At 52.7% G+C, this 19,602-nt stretch overlaps 1 protein-coding gene across 1 annotated transcript in view; it reads right to left on the bottom strand.

The window, feature by feature from the left end:
* Window positions 1-19,233, bottom strand: part of CLMN (calmin) — an 83,045-nt gene extending 63,812 nt beyond the window's left edge. Inside the window, exon 1 of the mRNA XM_087818380.1 lies at window positions 19,141-19,233. Within this exon, the coding sequence (XP_087674506.1) occupies window positions 19,141-19,222 (82 nt within the window). The 5' untranslated portion in view covers window positions 19,223-19,233. The remainder of the gene's footprint in view (window positions 1-19,140) is intronic.
* Window positions 19,234-19,602: the final 369 nt, after the last annotated feature.

Raw genomic sequence — 19,602 nt, 5'->3', positions numbered from 1 at the left:
CGGAGCAGTACACAGTGGCTACATAAATCAGAGGAATTCTTACGCAGCCACAGAAACGGCGTTTCTCCGACGTTTAAGGCACAGGAAAATTCCAAGATCATAACACAGGAGGGGAAAAGGTAGGGTCCAAAGTTATGTACACACGATTGGCTGAAATCACTAACGGCGATGACCGGCATTTATTGAGTGCTTACTGGGTGCCTGGCACTGTGCCAGGGCGTGACATGTATTCACATGACATCTTTTAGCTTCACTGCAAGCCTGTGAAGGAGGTCCAGCTTTAGGCCCATTTCACAGATGAGGGGATTGAGCCATGGAGAGAATAAGTCATCAGCTCGAGATCACCTGGCCTGTCAGCAGTGGCAATGGGACCAGATGGCAAGTCCAGGTGACTGTATGTTACACTCCTTATGGTAAAGCCATCAACCCATTTACAGGAAAAAGCCTAAAAAGCAAATGTATCTAAACATTAATGGTGGTCATTTCTGGGAGGGACCACTTGGGATGATTTTATTTTCTTCGTATTTCACGTATTTTCCAAATTTTATACAGTGGACATGGACTACCTTTAAAACCAGAAACAATGCTATTTTTAAAAGCCTTCAGAGAGTTCAAAATAGTTTAAAATAACAACACAAACAAAGACCAGTAATGAGAGCAGGCCTACCCTCCCAGGACTGCCCCCTTCCCCACCCGGCACCTACCCCCACCCTGGGCGGTGGGAGCAAAGCTCACTGTCTTACACATGGATTTCCTTCCTAGGAGACCATGCCCTTGACTTCAAATAGCTTCATGTCAAAAGCCTGAGAACAGCTCTCCCCTCCCCCACTCTCAGGGCGCAGAGGGGACCCGCTGGCTGCACCTGCTCTCTGGACTCCCAGGCCTGTCTCAGGGCAAGTGGGGATCCCTGTGCTTGTGCATCCCCCCCCAAAAAACAAACCCACACCAGCTTTGCCAGGAGCCAGGATTTGCTGGGAGGCAGAGAGAAATCTTCAAGGATTAACACAGACAAGCTTGGAAGGGCGGGCCTGTGAGAGCACAGGATGCCTGTGGAGGCGTGGGGACAGGAGGCCCCCCGAGTCTGCTTCTCCAAGGACAAGGACATGGCCAATTCAATCCCAGCACACCCAACTGGCCACCACCTATCCTCAGATGCGGGGGCAGCAAGTAGCAGGAAAGAGAAGTAGGTAAGTGACACGCGCAGAAGGCGATTGTGCACATGGCCTTCCATGGCCGCGAGGACAAATGTAAATGGACTTGGGAGAGGATCAGAAATGAAAAAACATAAAAGTGACAATAACTACGCCAGAGTGGATGGGCTTGAAGATCATTTTCTTTCTTTCTCCGCCCCACCCCCTTTTCCCAAGCTTTCTCTAATTTGTTTTTAAATAAAATAAACGGACTTTGAAGCCCTCCTGGGCGTCCCGTCCACCAGGCTCATTCTTCACTGCTCTCTCTGGACCCAGGAACAGTTTCTAACTGAACGCCTGGCCCGAGGGTAGGAGTGAGACCCCGAGCCCCAGCCCCAGCTCAGAGGGGCAGGGCCAGGCTGGGGAGGTGCCCCCCATGTGGTCCTGTCTGTGGTGTGAGATGACGAAATCAATCAATCCATGCAATGACAAATCTCTGGGCTGAGCTGTCCCTGCGAGACTGAGAATGGGGTCCAGGCGCCTGTCCCTCCCTCCCTGGGGCCACCAGACAAACCTGCTGTCTGTAGAAGCCAGGCTTGGGTTTGAAATGACAACGAAGGAGGCAGTGGGGGAAAAAAGAAAAAAAGCCGCCCCATTGCCTCCTCCGTCTCTCACCTAACACTCCAGCTAATGCTTGCTGAATGCCAGTGGGGACAGCGCCAGTCCCACACCCGCCCTGACAACAGACCAGGGGATGCTGAGGAGGAGGGGGAGGAGGTCAGAGCTATCTACCATTCACTCAACAAACGCTGCACCTCCTGCATGCCAGGTGCTAAAGGTAGAGGGCTCAATAAGAGCCAGCCTCCGCTCCTGGGCATGGGCCAGCAGAGGTGACAGGTGTATAAACAAGTGACTGGGGCACAATGGGATAAGCATGATCCGAGCCAAGAACTGAAAGTGGTGGTGGAGGGGAGATGTTAGTCCGCATAGGGGCGCTGTCTGGAGAGGCTTCTCAGAAGAGACATTGGGCTGGGCCTCCACGGATGTGTAGGAGTTCGCTGGCGGAAGGAGCACCCAGGGAAGAGGGAAAAACATGAGCGAGACAATGAGAGGAGAGGTCAGTGCTGTCATGTTGACCAAAGGACCAGGTCACTTAACGTGACAGCTGGCCAGGACAGAAGAGCGACCCACAAACAAATCCCACCTCAGGACCTCCGCACACACACTGACCCTGCACAAAGCTGTGGGAGTCTGCAGCACATGGAGGGAAAGAGCCCAGGCCACCCCCACACTGCCTGGTCTCAAGCCCACCTCCCACTGGCCATGTGACCTTGGACAGCTGCCTAAGCCCCTCAGTGCTCAGGCTCCCCCTCTGCCAAGCAGGCATGATAACAGCACAGTTCCAGGGCACAGAAAGGCATGAGCTCGGTGCCCGCTGCAGGGCAGCTGGTGGTGACACTAGTGTATCAATTAGTGGCTTGGTCCACAGGCCTATCAGAGGTAAGTGTTGAGTAAATATGGCTGGATGACTGGATCTCGGGTATCTCCAGCATGTGTCCTCTCTTTATGGTGTTCTCCACAGTGCCCGCTCAGCCCAGACATTAATCACCAGAGGCCACTTACAGATAACACCCTGGGAGTCATAACAATGGTTACCAGGGGAAACTGAGTGCCCTGAGGGCTATATAAACATCAGCTCATTTAATTTCCATAACAAGCAAGAGAGGAAGCAGATACTGTGCTCATTTTACAGACAGGAAAACTGAGACCTAAAGAGATTAGAGACTTGTCCAAGACCCCAGAGCAAAAACATGGCAAAACTGGGTGTTATAGCACACTATTGGCTCTCTCCCCCACCCGAAATGCCTGTTCTCTCTTTCCTTCATTGAAAGAGAGCCACCTATTCTTAGGTGTGCACCACAGACTATTTCTTAGCCTCCCTCACAGTTAATTGCAAGTATATGACCAAGTGCTGGCTGATAAGATGTTAGCAGAAATGTCATAGGCAGTTTCTTGAATCGTCCATTAGCAGAGCTAGCATTCATCCCCTGAGCTTTCTTTATTGTCCAGTCCTCATTCCTGCTGCCTGAAACTTAATGTAATGGCTGGAGCTCTAGCAGCCATCCTGGGCCATGAGGTCATGAGCTACACAGGGGGATGGCAGTACTATGAGCTAGGGAGCGGAGTCCCTCAGATTTTGTGGTGCACAGTTGCCTCTAGCTTTGGACTGCCTGTGCATAAATGCATATGTTTACAACACAATTATTTGGCACTTTCTGTAACTCACAGCCAATCCTAATCAAGACTAATTCAGAGTTACTCCCAGGTCTGTCTCTCAGAGGTGGAGAAAGTAAAGGCAGGCCAGCTAGTGTGCTCCCAGGGAGGGCTCTGGGCTTGGTGCCTGCTGGGAGTCACAGTGAAAGGGTGGCTGTCAGACTCCTACCTGTGGCTCTCCCTGCAGGTCTCACTTTACTAGGCTTGAAAGAGGTCTGTAAAGTCTCATTTACAAGGTAAATCTATGCCTGGGGCTCGGTGGGATTCCTGTGGCTTTTATGAGGAAGAGATTGCAAAGATCAGTTTAGAAAGTACTGACTCGCATCAGTGGTCACAGAATCACAAAAAGGCCACTTTTGTGCAGGCCTGTTTCAATGGATACGCCAGTGTCATGAAAACAACTTTGATAAGGAGATGCCCAGGTCATTAAAGGTGTCTCTCCCTCTCTCTGTGTATCTCTCGTTAGATTTATTGAGGTGTAACTTACATATACTAAAATTCACCCTTTTTTGTATATAGTCACATAACCACCACATTCAAGATATAGAATATTCTCTCACCCAAAAAATGTTCCTTTGTGCCCCATGGCAGCCAATCCTCGGCCCTTACTCCTCAGTCCCTGACAACCACAGATCCATTCCTTTGTTCTGATCATTTTGCCTTTTCCAGAGTGTCATATAAATGGAATCGTATGCAGAACCTTCAGAATCTGGCTTCCTCTACTTGGCATGTGTTTTCGATCCCTCTGTGTTGTGTGCGTTAGTGGTTCTTTCTCCTTGATTGCTGAGCAATGGGTGTCCCACTGCACGGAGACATCACAATCTGTGCCCACTCACCAGCTGGGGACACTGGGACTGGATCCAGTGTGGGGCTACTGTGAATGAAGTTGCTGTATATATATACACACACACATATATATATATATTCCCATAGAGTTGTGATATATTCCCATAGAGCTGTGTGGACAGTCTCAGGGGCAGACTTAGAGACATGGGGAAGTAACTCAGCAGGGGGCCGGGGCTCAGAGACACCACACAGGAAGAAGGGAAACATGAGCACTGGGGTCTACGAATTAAGCATTAAAAGGTCCTTAGAAATCACTGTCTAACCCAGCCCTGCTGAATGGGAAAAAGATGCGAGCCACAGGTGTGATGTGACATTTTCTAGTAGCCATATTATAGAAAGCCAAACAAAGCAGGAGAAATTCATTTTAATAGTATATTTTATTTAATCTACTATAGCTGATGCATTTTCACTTCAACATGTAAGCCATGTATAAACACTATTAATGAGATATTTTACATTCTTTTGTTCACAGTAAGTTTTCGATTCCCGTGTATGTTTTCCACTCACAGCACATGCCAATCTGGACAAGACACAAGTCCTCAACCGCTACAGCGCCTGGTGGCCCCTGTAAAGAACAACACAGGTCTAACCCCTTGGTTTGCACATCAGATATCAAGGTCAACTACAGGACTGAAGGAGGCCAGAGCCTTGCACTTGTCAGTCACAGTGCCAGACTCCATGTTGATGGGGGATTGGTGTGGCTTAGAGGATAGAGCACGGGTTTCACAGTAAGAAAGATCCAAAACCAGTTTGGACCCAGCCACTAACTAGCTGCATGGCTATGGATCATGTACTTGACCTCTCTAAGCTTTAATTCTGTATATGAAAAATGGAGGTAATTTCCCTACTCCTATAGTTGTGAGAGTAAAATATAAACTACCCAACAGAGTCCTTGGCACATAGTAGGTCTTCAATATGGGGACATGCTGGTGATACAAGTGGGGACATACTGCCATCATCATCTGCTCCATCACCCACATTGTAATCATCCCCCACCCACAAAAATCACGCTGGAAGGGGGTGGTCCCTCCTCTCGGGGGGCAGAGCTGCCTGGACTGGAAGGAGGGGGCAGGAAAAGGAAATGAGAGAGGTGGGCATGCGGGGAGGAGAGGGCACACCCACAGGGCACTAGAACTAGAGCCACAGTGCCTGCTGCACCCTACAGCACGCAGAAGATGAAACAGGAGCCCCCCCAACTGCATGGGCCAGCGCCAGAGCCAACCCACATGCCATCAGTGGCGGGGGAGTGGGAGCGCTTCTTCAGAGCTCGGCCTGTTTCAAAGGATGCGAGTCATAGACATTTTGGTCCCTCTGATAATGGCCCAGAATCCCAGTCTATGGTTTGGCTGAGTGGGGAAAAATCCAGAAGCTCTACCTCCAACTCCAAGCCTTTGTCAGCTTGAGTCCATGAAGCCGTGTCCATGAGCCATGCTCTGCCCCCCTCAGCATCTGGGCGAGCAGTTCCCTCTGCGTGGCATGTGCCTCTCCCCCTTCCATTTATCCTTCTCATTTCAACCGAAAATGTCACCTTGTCTGAACGTCCTCCATGGCACCTGATGCAGGGTTCCCTTATTAGACACAGGAGCCGGCCACCCCGGCTGTCACTATATCTCAGTGGGCCCATGGGCACTGACTCCCTGCTGTGGCGCAGGGACCAGGTCTGCATCTCACCGGTGCCCGGGGGGGACGACGCCGAGCACACGCTCGGTAAACAGCTGTTGGAAGTGGCTGCTGCACGAAGGAAACTCAAGAACCAGACGGGCTCCAGTGGGTTTGACTCAGGGAGCAAAGAGGGAATATTCTGGAACAGAAATAAAGGCCGCCGCATCTGCACCTGCTACATGAAGTAATTTTCTGTGGAATAACACAGAGGGGTCACGCACTGTCGTGTCACTTTGCCAGATTCTTCTAACAACCAGAGAGAATTTGGTTACAATGGACACAATTCACAGAACAACTATTACATCAACTATTGATTTCCTGGAGCCGCAAAGCTGGGGCTTCACATCAAAGAGCCTTTTGAGAGGGGGCGCACGTCGTCATCGCAACTCTTCTGTGTCGGAGAGCGGAGATGCTCTTTGGGGGAGCCGTCTCCCCCTTTCATTTGCATGCATGGTACCCTACTGATCCTCAAAGGGGTGGTACCACTCCCAGGTAGAAATGTTGGGGAGACTGAGATTGTCACACGATTAGTGTTTTGTGGGCTCAACCCAGGTTGCCGCACCTCCTGTGGCACGGGGAATATCCCACTCAAGGAAGCCCATCCTGCTCCCAAAACCAAGCGTGTCCCCTCAGTACTCACTGAGGAATCCTGGCCGCAAGCCAGCCTAGGCCACATCCCCAGGGTAAAGTGGCAGCAGGGGGCAAACGATCAAAAAGGTCACGTCATTACTAATAAGGACCCACTAACGCCGCCCCCTCTTGGCCCTTTCCCCACCTTCTGAACACTCCAGCACATTCCTGTCTCTGTACCTTGGCTCACAGAAACTTGCTCACTCACCGGCCAATCCACCCCTGCCAATGTCCACCTACCCCCATCCCCACCCCGCACCAGGCCCTGCTACACGACAAACTGCTGGGTGGCTCAGCCCCAGTCACCTCTCCTACCTCCAATGGATTCCAAGCCTCCCAACTAGACAACCCACTGAAGGCTCTTCGACCACTGCCCTGTGGCCTCCACAGTGTGATCCCGAGTGTAGACACCAAACCTGAACTCAAAATGTTGGCTAAGTCAGCCCTAACCAGTTTATCTCAGTGATTAAAGCATTGGCCCGAGGACTAAAGGGTCCCGGGTTCGATTCCTACCAAGGGCACGTACCTCAGTTGCAGGCTTGATCCTGGGCCCCGGTCGGTCCGCGAGTAGGAGGCAACCAATTGATGTGTCTCTCTCACATCGATGTTTCTCTCCCCTCCCCCCCCGGCCTTCACTCTCTCTGAAAAAGCAATGGAAAAAAATATCCTCTGGTGAGGATTGAAAGGAAAAAAACATACTGGCTAAGTGATCGATTCATTCACATCATTCAGCTGAACCTCTACCAAATGATGATCACCATACCAAAAAAATCCGCCTTCTACTTTAAATAAAGAAACATCTGTTCCAAAGGTCCTGACTAGTATTGGACACTCAGCAGTCACAGCTTCATTTAATCTCCAAACAACCCTGGGAGGGTGCTGCTATTATTAAAAGTCCCATTACACACAGACAAGATCCAAACTACACAGGGCCCTGTCATTCAGCTAAAGTTCCACAACTACAAAGTGAAGGCGCTAAACTTCAGTCTCCCCCTGGCTTCAAACATCTTTTCTCTCCTCCGCAGCCAGGCAGGCTCTCCTGTGTCTGGTTCTGTTCTTATTGATCCACTGTGTTTACTTGCTAAAGCCTTCAGGATAAAAAGGCATCATTTCAGGGAACCTGGAGGGTCATAGATTGATTCCGTCTCAACTAGAATATAGAAAGGGTGTGTTCATGGTGCTCCTCCCCGCCGGGGGATCCAACCCACTCAAAAATCTAGAAGATCGAGAAAAGTCAGCCTGGCTGGTCTGATGGCGGCTCAGGCAGGATAATCTTGAATCTGGCCCCGAAGCACAGCTTAACTTTAAAAGCTCGGCGCCAGCCAATTCTGCCCCAGGTAGCCTGTGGTTTGGGGCTGGGGCAGGGCCCCAACATCAAACAGTGTAGACACCAAATGACCCTGTTCCTTCAGCGATTTGGTTTTTCTTTCCCAAGGAGCCAGGGCACCCTGTGGGCGGCAGAGCTGAGGCTTTAAAACAAAGACCTGGGCAACAGGTGAACGATGATGCTTAGTGCGGGGACCAGTTATGTACGACTTGGAAAAGGCAAGGGAAGGGGAAACAGACTCTAATGAAGACGTGTGACATCACTGAATGTTCTAACAACCAAGAGAAGTTGGAATTATCCCTTTTCACTAAAAAGATGTGGTTAGGCTCAGACATCTACAGCTAGTCAATACTTCAAAAAAGGCTAAAACTAAATATCCAGTTCTGCCAGACCTCAGAATCTACCCTTTCCCTTTGAGTGTATATTTGTATATTCAACAGATAAACTAAGCACACACTGAGCCTGAGGCAGGAGGGTAGCCTGGAACACAGTGGTGGACAGGACAAACCCAGGACCCAACCCAAGGAGGCTTCTGGTCTACCAGGGCAAACCAACAGTAAATAGCAAACCATCGCTAATAACCAGTCCCAGTACAGCAGTGCCCATCTTGGTCAGTCACAGTCCATCAGGGGAAACACTTGTCTGATTCCTGTCCTCCTCTGCTAGCCCATCACTGGTCCTGTGGCTTCATGGAGCCTTGTCCCCTTCATCCCCTCCCAGGTGAGCCATCACATGCCACTTCATGGCACTTGCCCACAGCGCTTCTGGGAGCTCAACAGGTTATCACCCCAGGCCTGCCAGTACCCCACTTCCAAGGCCCGGGGCCCTCAGCTTTGCTTTGGAAGGTATCACGTTTTGTTTTGTTTCAGATCAGAGTCAAGCTCAAAGGCCAGGCCGGCTTTCCAAAGAACTCCACACTGTCCCTGTGCACATGAAAGGCAAGGGCATGCCTGTACCGGCCGGCCCCCAGCAAGTGCTGGTGGGTGTGGAGGGGCAGGGGGTCCCAGACACCAGGGTGCGGAATGGAACCTCAGCTGTCCACTCAGTAGCTGTGGGACAGGGCAACGTGGCTGAGCTCTTCTGGGCCTCTGTGTCTATCCGCAAAGTGGGGACATGACACCAACCGTAGAGGGTCACGGTAGACTCAGATGAGGCAATGGAGATGACCGTGCTTTTTAATGTGCCATTGTCACCATATGACCAAGGATGAGAATGACAGGATGGTTTCCCATGGCTGCCTCCAGCCACCTCTGTCATAATTCAAGTTTATGAGGAGTTCATCTTGTCAGCCTCTTAAAATGGGATCTTTGTCCCCACTCTTCTCAGATCTGCCCCGGGAATCGCTAGTCAGGAGTCATCAGTTAGGAATTCACTTTATTTTGTCACAGGGTGAAGAACCTGGTATATAAGTGACTCTGGACAACTGAGTCATTGAGTCTGCTCTGATAAGGCTCAATACCCAAGGCCACCTGACTTCTTGCCCAACACCCCTTTAGCCTGGCGCAGCTGTCTTCGTGGTTTCCAAGTCAATTGCCCTCTCCACAGCCAGACAGGCATTGATAGTGCTCACCAAGTCTCTCCTCTCCCCCAAATCTAAGTCCCATTAGCCCCCTCTTCACACCCCCTCCCCCCAACTTAATCCATCTTCCCAGACTGCATTCTGATTCCTGGTCCTACCACTTATTAGCTCAGTAGCTTGGCATTTGTGATGCTCTAGCTCAGCCTTAATTTTGCGGGGACAGGTAATACCCAACACGGGGTTATTTGGAAGATGTGGTACAATGTCCAGTAAGTGGTCACCGCCCCATCCCCCACATTCCCCATAATCCGGACATCACCGCCTATAACCAGTTAAGATGCTCTCTGACTTAATTGATTTTTACACAGCCTGTACTCTGTATTATTCATTTTCCAACAATAGCATCCCAAATTATCTACTGTCACTCAAGTCGAGACTTTGCTAAGTCAGCCTGACAATGAAGGGGCCCCGCTAAGCATCGGGGAGCCTTTTCACCCCATTGCCATCTTCACTGTACTGCACATTTGGGAAATTACTGGAACATGTGGTTGCATTTCACCCTTGTCTTATAAAAATAAGTAGAAACAGAAAAAAAATGAAAGTATCATTATCAGTGATCACTGTTGTTTTCATAAACTTAATACCATGGAGACAACCCTGGAACCAGAGCAAGGAAGGTTATGGGTTGACCTTCAGCTAAGAAGGGAGGGGAAGCTCGTAAAGTTATATGAGATGAGAGAAGTACAGTATGGTGCCATTCAACCTCACTAAAACAGTGAGGCACCATGAGGGTTTTTCCTCTGTTCTCTGGGAATTTAAGATTCTCACAACATGTATGCTGAGCCTTTTAACTCTTGATGTCATGTAACCAAACGCTGGAACTGCCTGTAAGCCAGTACTCTAATGATGTTCTCCTGCATTCTAAACAGACTTTCACATTTCTAGGCAAGAAGAAGGCTATTTGTCCAAAACATCCAGGACTCGACTGCTCCAGGTCAAGAGCATTTCCAGAGCTCGCGGATGTCAATGCCAAAAGAACACAAGGGTTAGAATGGAGATGTTAATGCTGCCAGAGCATCTTGAGTCCCAGGGTCCACACCACAGGATATGTACCTAGAAGCTGGTGTGATGTCACCGTCTTCGTGCCAGGACCACAAACTCAGTGGTTTAAAACAACAAAAATTGATTATCTTACAGTTCAGAAGTCCAAAATGGGTTTGACAGGCTAAAATCAAAGTTATTGGCAGAACTGCATTGCTTCTGGAGACTCTAGAGGAGCACCGGTTTCCTTCTCTCTTCCAGCTTCTAGAAGCGGCCCACATTCCTCGGCTTGTGGGCCCTTCCCATGTGGCATCACTCCGACCTCTGTCTCCCTTGTCACACCACCCCTCCCACTCCGCCCCTCCTGCCTCCTTCTTATAAGGATGCTTGTGATAAACGGGACACCTGGGCAATCTGGGATCATCCCCCATGTCAAGATCGCTCACTTAACTGCACCTGCAAGTCCCTTCCACCAAGTCAGCTACCACGTCCCTGGGGATTAGGATGTGGACATCGCTGGGGGGCCACTGTTCAGCTACAACAATTTGGCCAACAGTTGAGAAGACCTACTTCTCTCAGGGACCTACTCAGGGATGGGCCCCACAGAATCCATAGGAGGCAGCCGTGAAATCCACCCAGGCAGGCGCAGGCTGGGTTCCGGGAGGCCGCCCTAGGTGCAGTCATGGTCATTCTCTGCAGGAGGAGCACTGCAGAAAAAGGTGCAGGGGTGAGAAAGGGTGTGGCCTGTGGGGGAAACAGGAAGCCTTCTGGGTGCAGCTGGGTCTCACTCATTCCTGGAAGCCAGGAGAAGTGAGGGGCCAGAGCACACAGTAGGGCTTCTTCCTGAGGGCAGAGGCTTCTTGATAGAAGACGGATAGGGAGAGAGAAAGATCTCTGGGTTGCAGGGCTGAAGCAGGGGTGGAGGCACTGAGGCAGGAAAACAGAGGTCCCAGCTACTGACGGCAAGGATGTTCACAAAGCGAGCAGGAATGGAAAGGCCCACAGGAGAGACACACTCAGGGCCAGGACTGATGGGAAACGGAAGGTGAGGGAGGCACAAGTGGAGGATGCCATCTGAGGGTTAAGTCATTTCACCACCAAATTGGCAGGTCATCTCTGTGCCACCTCCCCACCCCCCGCCCCAGTTCTAAGCTAGAAGGCCCCAGAATGCTGCTTTTTAAGTATGTCATACCATAGAGGATTGAAAATAGTTTAAAAGAGAAGAGGGATATAAATATCGCAAAAGATCCTGCCAGCATGGAGAGCCCCCCAGGAGAAGGAAGCAGGAGCGGGGCATGATGTCATCAGAGCCCTAAAGGACCTTCTGATTAGACCCCAGTTCTACAGGAGCCGAAGGGCCTGCTGGTTGACACCAAAATGATCCCAGGGCTTCTGCAAATGCCCCAAATCCTGCCTGGCTTTTCCTTGTCTTCAAGGGCTTTGAACTATAATTTCTAAGAAGCAGACGATCACAGGGCCCAAGAAGGCCAAGAAGGAAAGGGGAATGTCAAGTGCACAGGCTACCCTCCTCTGCCTCCAGGCCTGCTCCCCAATCCTGGTCACAATCCTACTGAAGAACCCCCGCACACACACTGGCCACCGCACACCTACTCCCTGGTTTCACACCGTCTGCCTTTGTGATTACAGATTTTTTCCTGTCCGGTTTCCCCAACTCTTAAGGCTGAATTGGGCCTCCCTGCAGCACCCACCCTGTGCACCCTCAGTCCTAACACCCTTATCACAGGTTGCCGTAGACAACGCGAAAACGAATGGACACATCTGTGTCTCAATAAAACTTTATTCACAAAAACAGGCAGCAGGCTGGATTTGGCACAAAAACTATAGTTTGACAATCCCAGCTCTGGTTTTTTAAAAAATTAAGAAAACAAGACAGCCCAGCCGGGTGTGGCTCAGCAGTTGAGCGTAGACCTTTGATCCAGGAGGTCGCGGTTCGATTCCTGGTCAGGGCACATGCCTGGGTCGCGGGCTCGATCCCCAGTCAGGGGCGTGCAGGAGGCAGCTGATTAATGACTCTCTCGTCATTGATGTTTCTCTCTCTCTCTCCCTCTCCCTTCCTCTCTCTGAAATCAATAAAATATATATATATTAAAAAAAAACAAGACAAAGTGAGGGGAAAATGGTAAACGTTCTTTAAAGCCAGACGTGTGACTTTGGACACTGCCTCTAATTCCTTCTGTGGCGCACAATTTAAAAAAAGAGGTACAGGGAGGGGTAGGGGCAATCAGAAAAGGTTTCCATGGGAACGGGGAGTTTACTTTTAATGGTCAACCACTAAAAAGACAATTACTTTATTTTTCTCTCTTTCCCTCGGAGGCAGCGCAGGCGTGACCTATGGTCCGGCAGGAGGACTCTGCCCAGGGCCTCAGCTGTTCAGTCAAATTTAAATGCCAGAGCGTTCCAGGGGTCAGGGAGGGCAGTGAGCACAGTCTGGGCCTCTCAGCAAAGGGCTGCTGCCCCAGGGCACTGGATCTGGTCAGAGGTCCAGCCTCCCCCCTGAGGTCGCCCAGTGCTGCTGGCTGGAGTCAAGGCCAGCAGGAGCCCGGCCACTAACAAATGATTCCGTGGCGAAACCTCTTCCCGGGGCTGCTGCCCCTGGCCCGAGGGCCTCCCTCTCTACAGCTACAGACCGTGTAGCACTGGGCTTCTGTTTCAACTGGCCCCAAACGAATGTGCACAGGTGAAGGCAGGAACCCCGCCTCCCTGGGCACCGTCGACTGCACCCAGCTAGTTCAGAGCAGGGGTCCCACACCTTCCCTGGGCTTTTCATAGGAGCCTTCATTGATCCAGAATAAACCATGAACCCACATTATTTACCGACGTGTAGGTTTACAGCAAAGCTTATGAACTGCAACCTTTTCTGCACAGGACCCTGGTAGGAGCGAGTCTCCTGCATTAGCGGTGAAAAGAATCCAGGAATACAGCCAGCTGAGCTCAGCGGTGCCCAGCGTCCCACACCGGCCGCCCACCGTGTGTCAGGACTGGAACGCGATGGCTTCCGTGGGCAGGTTCTGTCCTTACACCACCTTCCCGGGACCTGTTGGAGCCCAACAGTCCAACTGTCTCATTTTGTAGATGAGGAAACTGAGGCACAGCTCAGGGAAAAGACTTCCCAGGGTCCCACAGCAAGTGAGCAACGAAGCCAGGACCCAGACCCAGGACTTAAGCTGTGTCTTGGCTGTGGCTTCCCCACCTGCACGACGCACTCCACCTGGCGAGTCCCCTCGAGAGGAATCCACAGCCTGGGTTACGGATGGAGCAGGCCTGGAACAGGGCTTTTGTGGGCAAAATCCAGAGTTAGCTCAAAGCTATGACCTGCTTCCAGCTGGGGCCTGAAAGAAATGCTCTACATGGTGACTCATCCTTTGGAGCCCAGCACACAGCCCGGGGCAGGGCCCTAACAGGCAGCAAGTTCCTGGAGGACATGAAACCTCTGCATTTGATTTTCTTTGGTTTTTATCCAAAAACCTCCAGTGTGCTTCTGTGCCCTCCAGGAGCCAGGGGAGGAGAGGGCAGGAACCAGCCCCCTTGGGCTCCTTCTCACTCTGGGTGCTGGATACCTTTGACCACAGCAACGATACTGATGCCACCCGCTGCGTGCACAGGATGTCAGGAGGGATGAAGATTGAATGGGGGGGGGGTTGGGTGCCGGGAGGGGGTACGTAGCTGTGTGAGAGGAGGCTGGTGTGGCATCCCCAACCAGACCACAGAGGATCCGGCATGCCAGGCTGAGGGGCTTGGACTCGATCCTGTAAGTCAGTGCAGCCCAACCTTTCTCCCATCACAGGACAATGATGCTATTAGTCCTGGGATGGACCAAGGGGCTGCCCGGGGTTGGCCACAGACATCCAGTGAAGGGATTAGCAGGGATGTGTGTTGGGTGTCTGGGTGGCGGGTAGACTGGAGGAGGTGACTCAAGGGCCAGAGCCATAAAGAGGTCACTAGGGAGTCGAGGCAAGCGTGAAGAGAGCCTGCGCCCGGCTCTGAGCCAGAGGAATGCAAGGAAGAAGTGTATATAGCCAGGGCTGATCTTTCAGCCACACAGGCCCTGCTCTGCCCCAAGTGTGCCTTTGGGCTTTCCCAACCACCTTCCTCCTACGGGCAATGTCGAATTCCTGCAGTCAAGTTTCTGCTCAGCCTCAAGGTCTACTTCTAACAGCCCCTCCTCTGAGAGGCCTTCCCTGCTCCCAGCCATGAGGCCACCAGCTCCTCAACGTGATTCATAGAGCGAGGGATGCATGGGCTCAGTCTGACCTGGTTTCAATCCCAGCTCCACTCACAAGTCCCTGACCTTGGGCAAGTCCTTCAACTCTCCACTTCTGCAACAAGCACCAGCCTCAAAGGCCAGTGGGCAACGTTAAAAGCAGTTAGCACGGGGCACCCAGGCTGCAATCAGACAGGGTAACTGTTACCACCTCTCTGTGACAGTCAATTCCAGGTGCCCCAAAACACCCTTCCTGCTCACTAACCCTGGGCAGTAGGGCTTCCTAGCAAACTCTGAAGGAGACACTGAGGCAGGGGTGGGGAGGCTGCTCCTGGAGTGCCAGCCCGCAGGGCTCAGGGGGCAGTAGTGATACCCCCTCCTGGCTCCTGGGAGCAGTGGTGGGAACAGCCTTGCCTGCCTAGCCCCACCCACCTAACTTCATCCACCTACCGAACAACGAGGTCGAGGTTCACAGCATCAGACCACAGGCCCAGGGCAACAGGAGACAGCCCCAAACTGAACTGCCATTTGTGCTGCCAGAGGCAGAAAAGTCAGCCCCAGTCTGGCTGGGTGCCCACGATGGCTTTGCTCCCTAAAGGCAGGGAAAAGCACCACTTTGGGTTCTCCAGTGTCTGCAGGATGCTATATGCTCAGCACACATTTGCTCAAGTCCACAGAGAAGGACTGTGGATTTCTGGGGTGGCAGAGGCTTTTTAAGGGAACAGGAGCATCTTCCAAGTCCTGGCCTGACATCACCCTTTGACCAACAGTCAAGTGACCCCAGAAGGAGTGGAACATTCAGATGAACCCTAAAGCGATGTCGAAACGGAGAGGAGACGGCCAAAGTGCCTTGTCATCAGAAAGGTAATGCCCTGCCGCCCACAGCACAGACCCATTAACCAACTGCCTCTGTCCTCAATTCAGCTCCACATGGCTCCAGGGAAGTGGGGGCCACCAGGTGGAGGCTGCCCACATCCTGCAATTCCATTTTCTCCTCTCTGCAAAGGTCAACAGCTTGGGCCACCCCCGTTTCCTTGCAAGGGACACTGTGAGGGTGGCATAGCAGCCTTTGCCCAGAGGGACATCCAGTGCTCTCTGCCAGAGAGTCACTCGTTCACAGTCATTTTTATGAGGCACTGAAGTGAACATGTCAACAGGGACTGCATCTGCCCATGTGTCAGTAAGTGGTGCCACATGCCTCCTGGGAGAGGCCGTGTTTTCTGTCCGGCTCACCCAACCTCAGGCCCGAAGGTTTTCATTCTAACATCCCCTGGGGGCAATCTGGCGGTGTCACAATTGTATCCTCCTGCATCCCAGAATTCCACAGTTCAGGGCCATAGAAAAAGCTTCAGATGAGCAACTGAGCAGAGGGCAACATGCCTCCTAATTAATGTAAAATATAGATATAGAGAAAGATATAAGATATAGGTACGTTACTGAACCACTTTCCCCTGAAATGCAGTGTTCTTGAGGCTGCCCCTAGGAGCATCTGACCCCAGGACTGTGGGTCAAGCTTTCTGAAAAGAATCAGGACCATATGACCATGGCAGCACATGGAGGCTGGGCGTCCTCCTCAGTCCCTTTGATTACAGGTTCGTGAAATCCCTCAGTGTCGACCACGGAGACTACCTGTGCCCCAAGGAAGCACATAGCTTTAAAAACAACCCTTCTGCCTGGACTCCTCCTGCGTCTTGACTACCACCCACGCGGAGTTCAGGTGCACAGGGCCTCTGCCCGTGGCCTGCAGAGCTGATCATCCAGACCATCCAGGGCCTGCTGACACCCAGCAGCTGGTTTGGGCAGATGCTCTAAGCATGTGGTGGGGTGCCTTCGGGACTTGGCCCTTTGGTTGGGACTTCCTGAGTAGCACAGAGACAAGGAGAGAAAGTATCTGTTAAATATCCAGTCAAGAAACAGGAAAGCCAAGGGGAAAATGGAGATAGAGAGAAGATTCCTGCCCCCTCCTCCTCTCCCAGCCTCTTCTCAGTGATGCTGGGCAGAGCAGCAGAGCCAGAGCCAGCAACCCTGCAGCACCACCACCCCCCTCCCCCAGGACTAACAGCTTCTTTCACGCACAATAGCCTGAGCTGCAAACAACCCAAATATCCCTCACTGATGAACTGTGTATACAACGGACGGGTCTTCAGCAAAAACAAGGAACTACCCACTGCCTGGTCCAGGGCTGGGAGCTGAGACCAAAGCATATGCTGGGCACTAGGGTTCTTTTGCAGGTAATGAAAATGTTGCCAAACTGAGTTGTTATGATGTTTGCACAACTCTGTAGATTTACTAAAAATTATTGAATTGTAACCTTAAAACAGGTGAATCTTATGATATGTAAATTATACCTCAAGTGGTTTTATACCCCCCCCCGCCCCCGCCAAAAAAGTACTGAAACAAGCAAGGACAATTGCTCCAACATAATGTGGAATTTAAAAGGTCAGTTTAAAAGAGTACGTGCTAGTCAATTCAATGTAATATGAAGTTCTAGAGGCAAAACAATAGTAATAAAGATCAGAATAGTGGTTGCCTTAGGTGGGTGTTGGGGTTGCTACTGACTGGGGAGGGAGATGAGGCATCCATCCAGGTCGCTGGAGATCTTCTACATCTTGATCTGGGTGATGGTGTATCCATAGGTAAAAATTTGTTGGGCTTGTCCTTAAGATTAATGCATTTTACATAAATATATGTAATCATATAAGATATATATGTCATATATCCATTAAAAAGTTTATTTTTTTTTAATGGCAGAGCTTTTGATGCTCAAATTGTAACTGGTACTGCCTAAGAGCAAGGAAGTTCACTGGGAGCTGAGAGACAGGAACCCACTTAGTGAACTCCTACCCAGCCTTCAGGGCCCATATCAAATTATCTCCATTTGGCGAAGCCTTAGCTCACAAGTTTTAGGTGTGGCTAACTGCTCACATTGTTGAACATCCCTTCACAAAAGTTGATCTCCCTTACATGGGGCAGCTGATCCTTGAGGAATGCAGGAAGAGGCACCAAGAATTGGTTAGAATGTGTTTATTAAACACCCACTAATTAATTGCCTAACACACACACACACACACCCCAACAGCCCAAACCAGATGCCATCTCAGCAAAAGATACTAACGCCAACCCCCAAATAAGATGTCAATTCTCAGGCAACAGGATCCAGGCATGAGACTTATTATCAAAAGAAATCATTTCCCCCATCTCCAGCGGGGTCCTCCTCTTACACAAAATCACAGCCAGAAGAGGTCAGGGGAGCCCAGAGCAAACTGTTTCCACTGGCCCCTGCAGTAGGCTCCCTCTCCACTTGAGGTCACCTCTGCCTGCACTGTCCTTGCCCAACCTGGGGGCGGAGCAGGTCCACGTGGGCTCCCAGGACATTCCATCGGGTGTAATGTTTAAACCTGACTGCTCAGCCACCCCCTGGACGGCACTCTGCCGGCTGGGGCTCCCTGTCCCGCCCCCCAGCAGTGAAGTTATGTCAACTGCTGGGGCTGGGGCTGGGGCTGGGGCAACAACAGCCCCGTCGCCTCTCTGTCGCCCTCTCCCAACTCCCTCTGAGCCAACCCCTACCTTGGAATCTCTAGAAACCCAAGACTGCAAAAGAAACTGCTAAAGAAACTTCCCCTGCCCGGGTCCATGTGCACGACGAGGGGCGGCAGTGGAACTCTGTCCAGTTCTGCGAAGTTCACAATTAAAAAGTGAGAGGTTGCAAAGACGCCTCCAGGAAAATCAGCCTTGTTTGGGGGGGTGGGGCAGGAGGTGAGTGTGGGTGACTTTTCCCCTTGATAGATTTTTGTGCTAAGTTTCCACGATGAATAAACTCCTGTGAAAGATAAAGACACTCCACCTGTGGCGGAGCCACTCCTCGCCGGGGTCAGAGGCGCGGGCCACCTAGTTTCGCTTTCGCCGCGTCTCCAGGTGGACGCAGGTCCGGGCCCCGCGCCCCGCGCCCCAGTGGGCGGGGCCTCTCCCGCCCGCCAAGGTGAGCCCGGGGCCAGGGGAGGGGCCGATCCTGGAGGAGCGCGGCCGGCCAGGGCTGGGTGCCCTTCTGAACCGCAGACCTAGCCCCCGGCCCCTGCTCCCCAGCCCCCCGAGGCGCCGCCCCCACTCAGCTCCCCGCGGCTCCGCGGCGCCCAGAAGTGCGCGACCCCCACCCGCAGCGTAACCGCGCGCTCCCCCCGCCCCGACCCGGCCGCCCCCGGAGCGCACTGCGAACTTCTCCAAACTCCGCTGTGGCTGCAGGAGACTCGTGACGTCCCGCAGGGAAAAAAGAGGACGCCCCCCCAAACACACACACACGTGTGCCGCCCTACCCCCCGGGGCGGGCGACGCTGGGGTTCGGGGGCGGGTGCCCCAAGCCCTGCTCCCAGTCAGTGACAGAGACGGGGTCAGGACCGGGCGGGGGGCGGCGGGCCGCCGTTGCCCAGCACGGGAGCGGCTCCCGGGGCGACCCCGGCCCGGCGTCCCTGTCGGGGAGGCTGGGGCGCGTTACCTTGCAGGTTCTGGACTCGGATGTCGCTGATCTGCCCGATGAGCTCCTCGCGTTGGAACCAGTCCCATTCCTGAGCAGCCATGAAGCGCGGGCGGGAGGGCCGGGGCGCCGGGCCGGGCGCGGGCGGCGGGCGCGGGGAGCCTGGCGGGCGGGCGCGCGAGCGGCACGCACCCGGCGAGGGCGCCGCGGAGCGGGAGGAGCGGCGGCGCGGGCGGGGCTCGGGCGGGGCGGGCGCGTTCGGGCCGCCCCCGCCGCGGGCGGGCAGCTGGCGGGCGCGGGGCGGCGGGTGCGGGGCGCCCTGGCTCGCGCTCACTCCCCCATCTGGGGGCGGGGGCCCCGGGGGGCGCTAGGAGGAGCGGAGATGGAGGCTGCGCTCAGGCCGGTGTCCTTCTCCCCCCGGGTGTTTGTTGGGTGGATTATTTGGTTGCAGACAGGCGCTGATGAGGCGTGGGGGTCCCGGCC

This window comes from Miniopterus natalensis, chromosome 1 (genome assembly GCF_054644295.1).
Source record: "Miniopterus natalensis isolate mMinNat1 chromosome 1, mMinNat1.hap1, whole genome shotgun sequence".
In the NCBI taxonomy this organism is placed as follows: Eukaryota; Metazoa; Chordata; class Mammalia; order Chiroptera; family Miniopteridae; genus Miniopterus; species Miniopterus natalensis.
The sequence above is the reverse complement of the archived record's forward strand: the minus strand, read 5'-3'. Positions and strand labels throughout refer to the sequence as shown.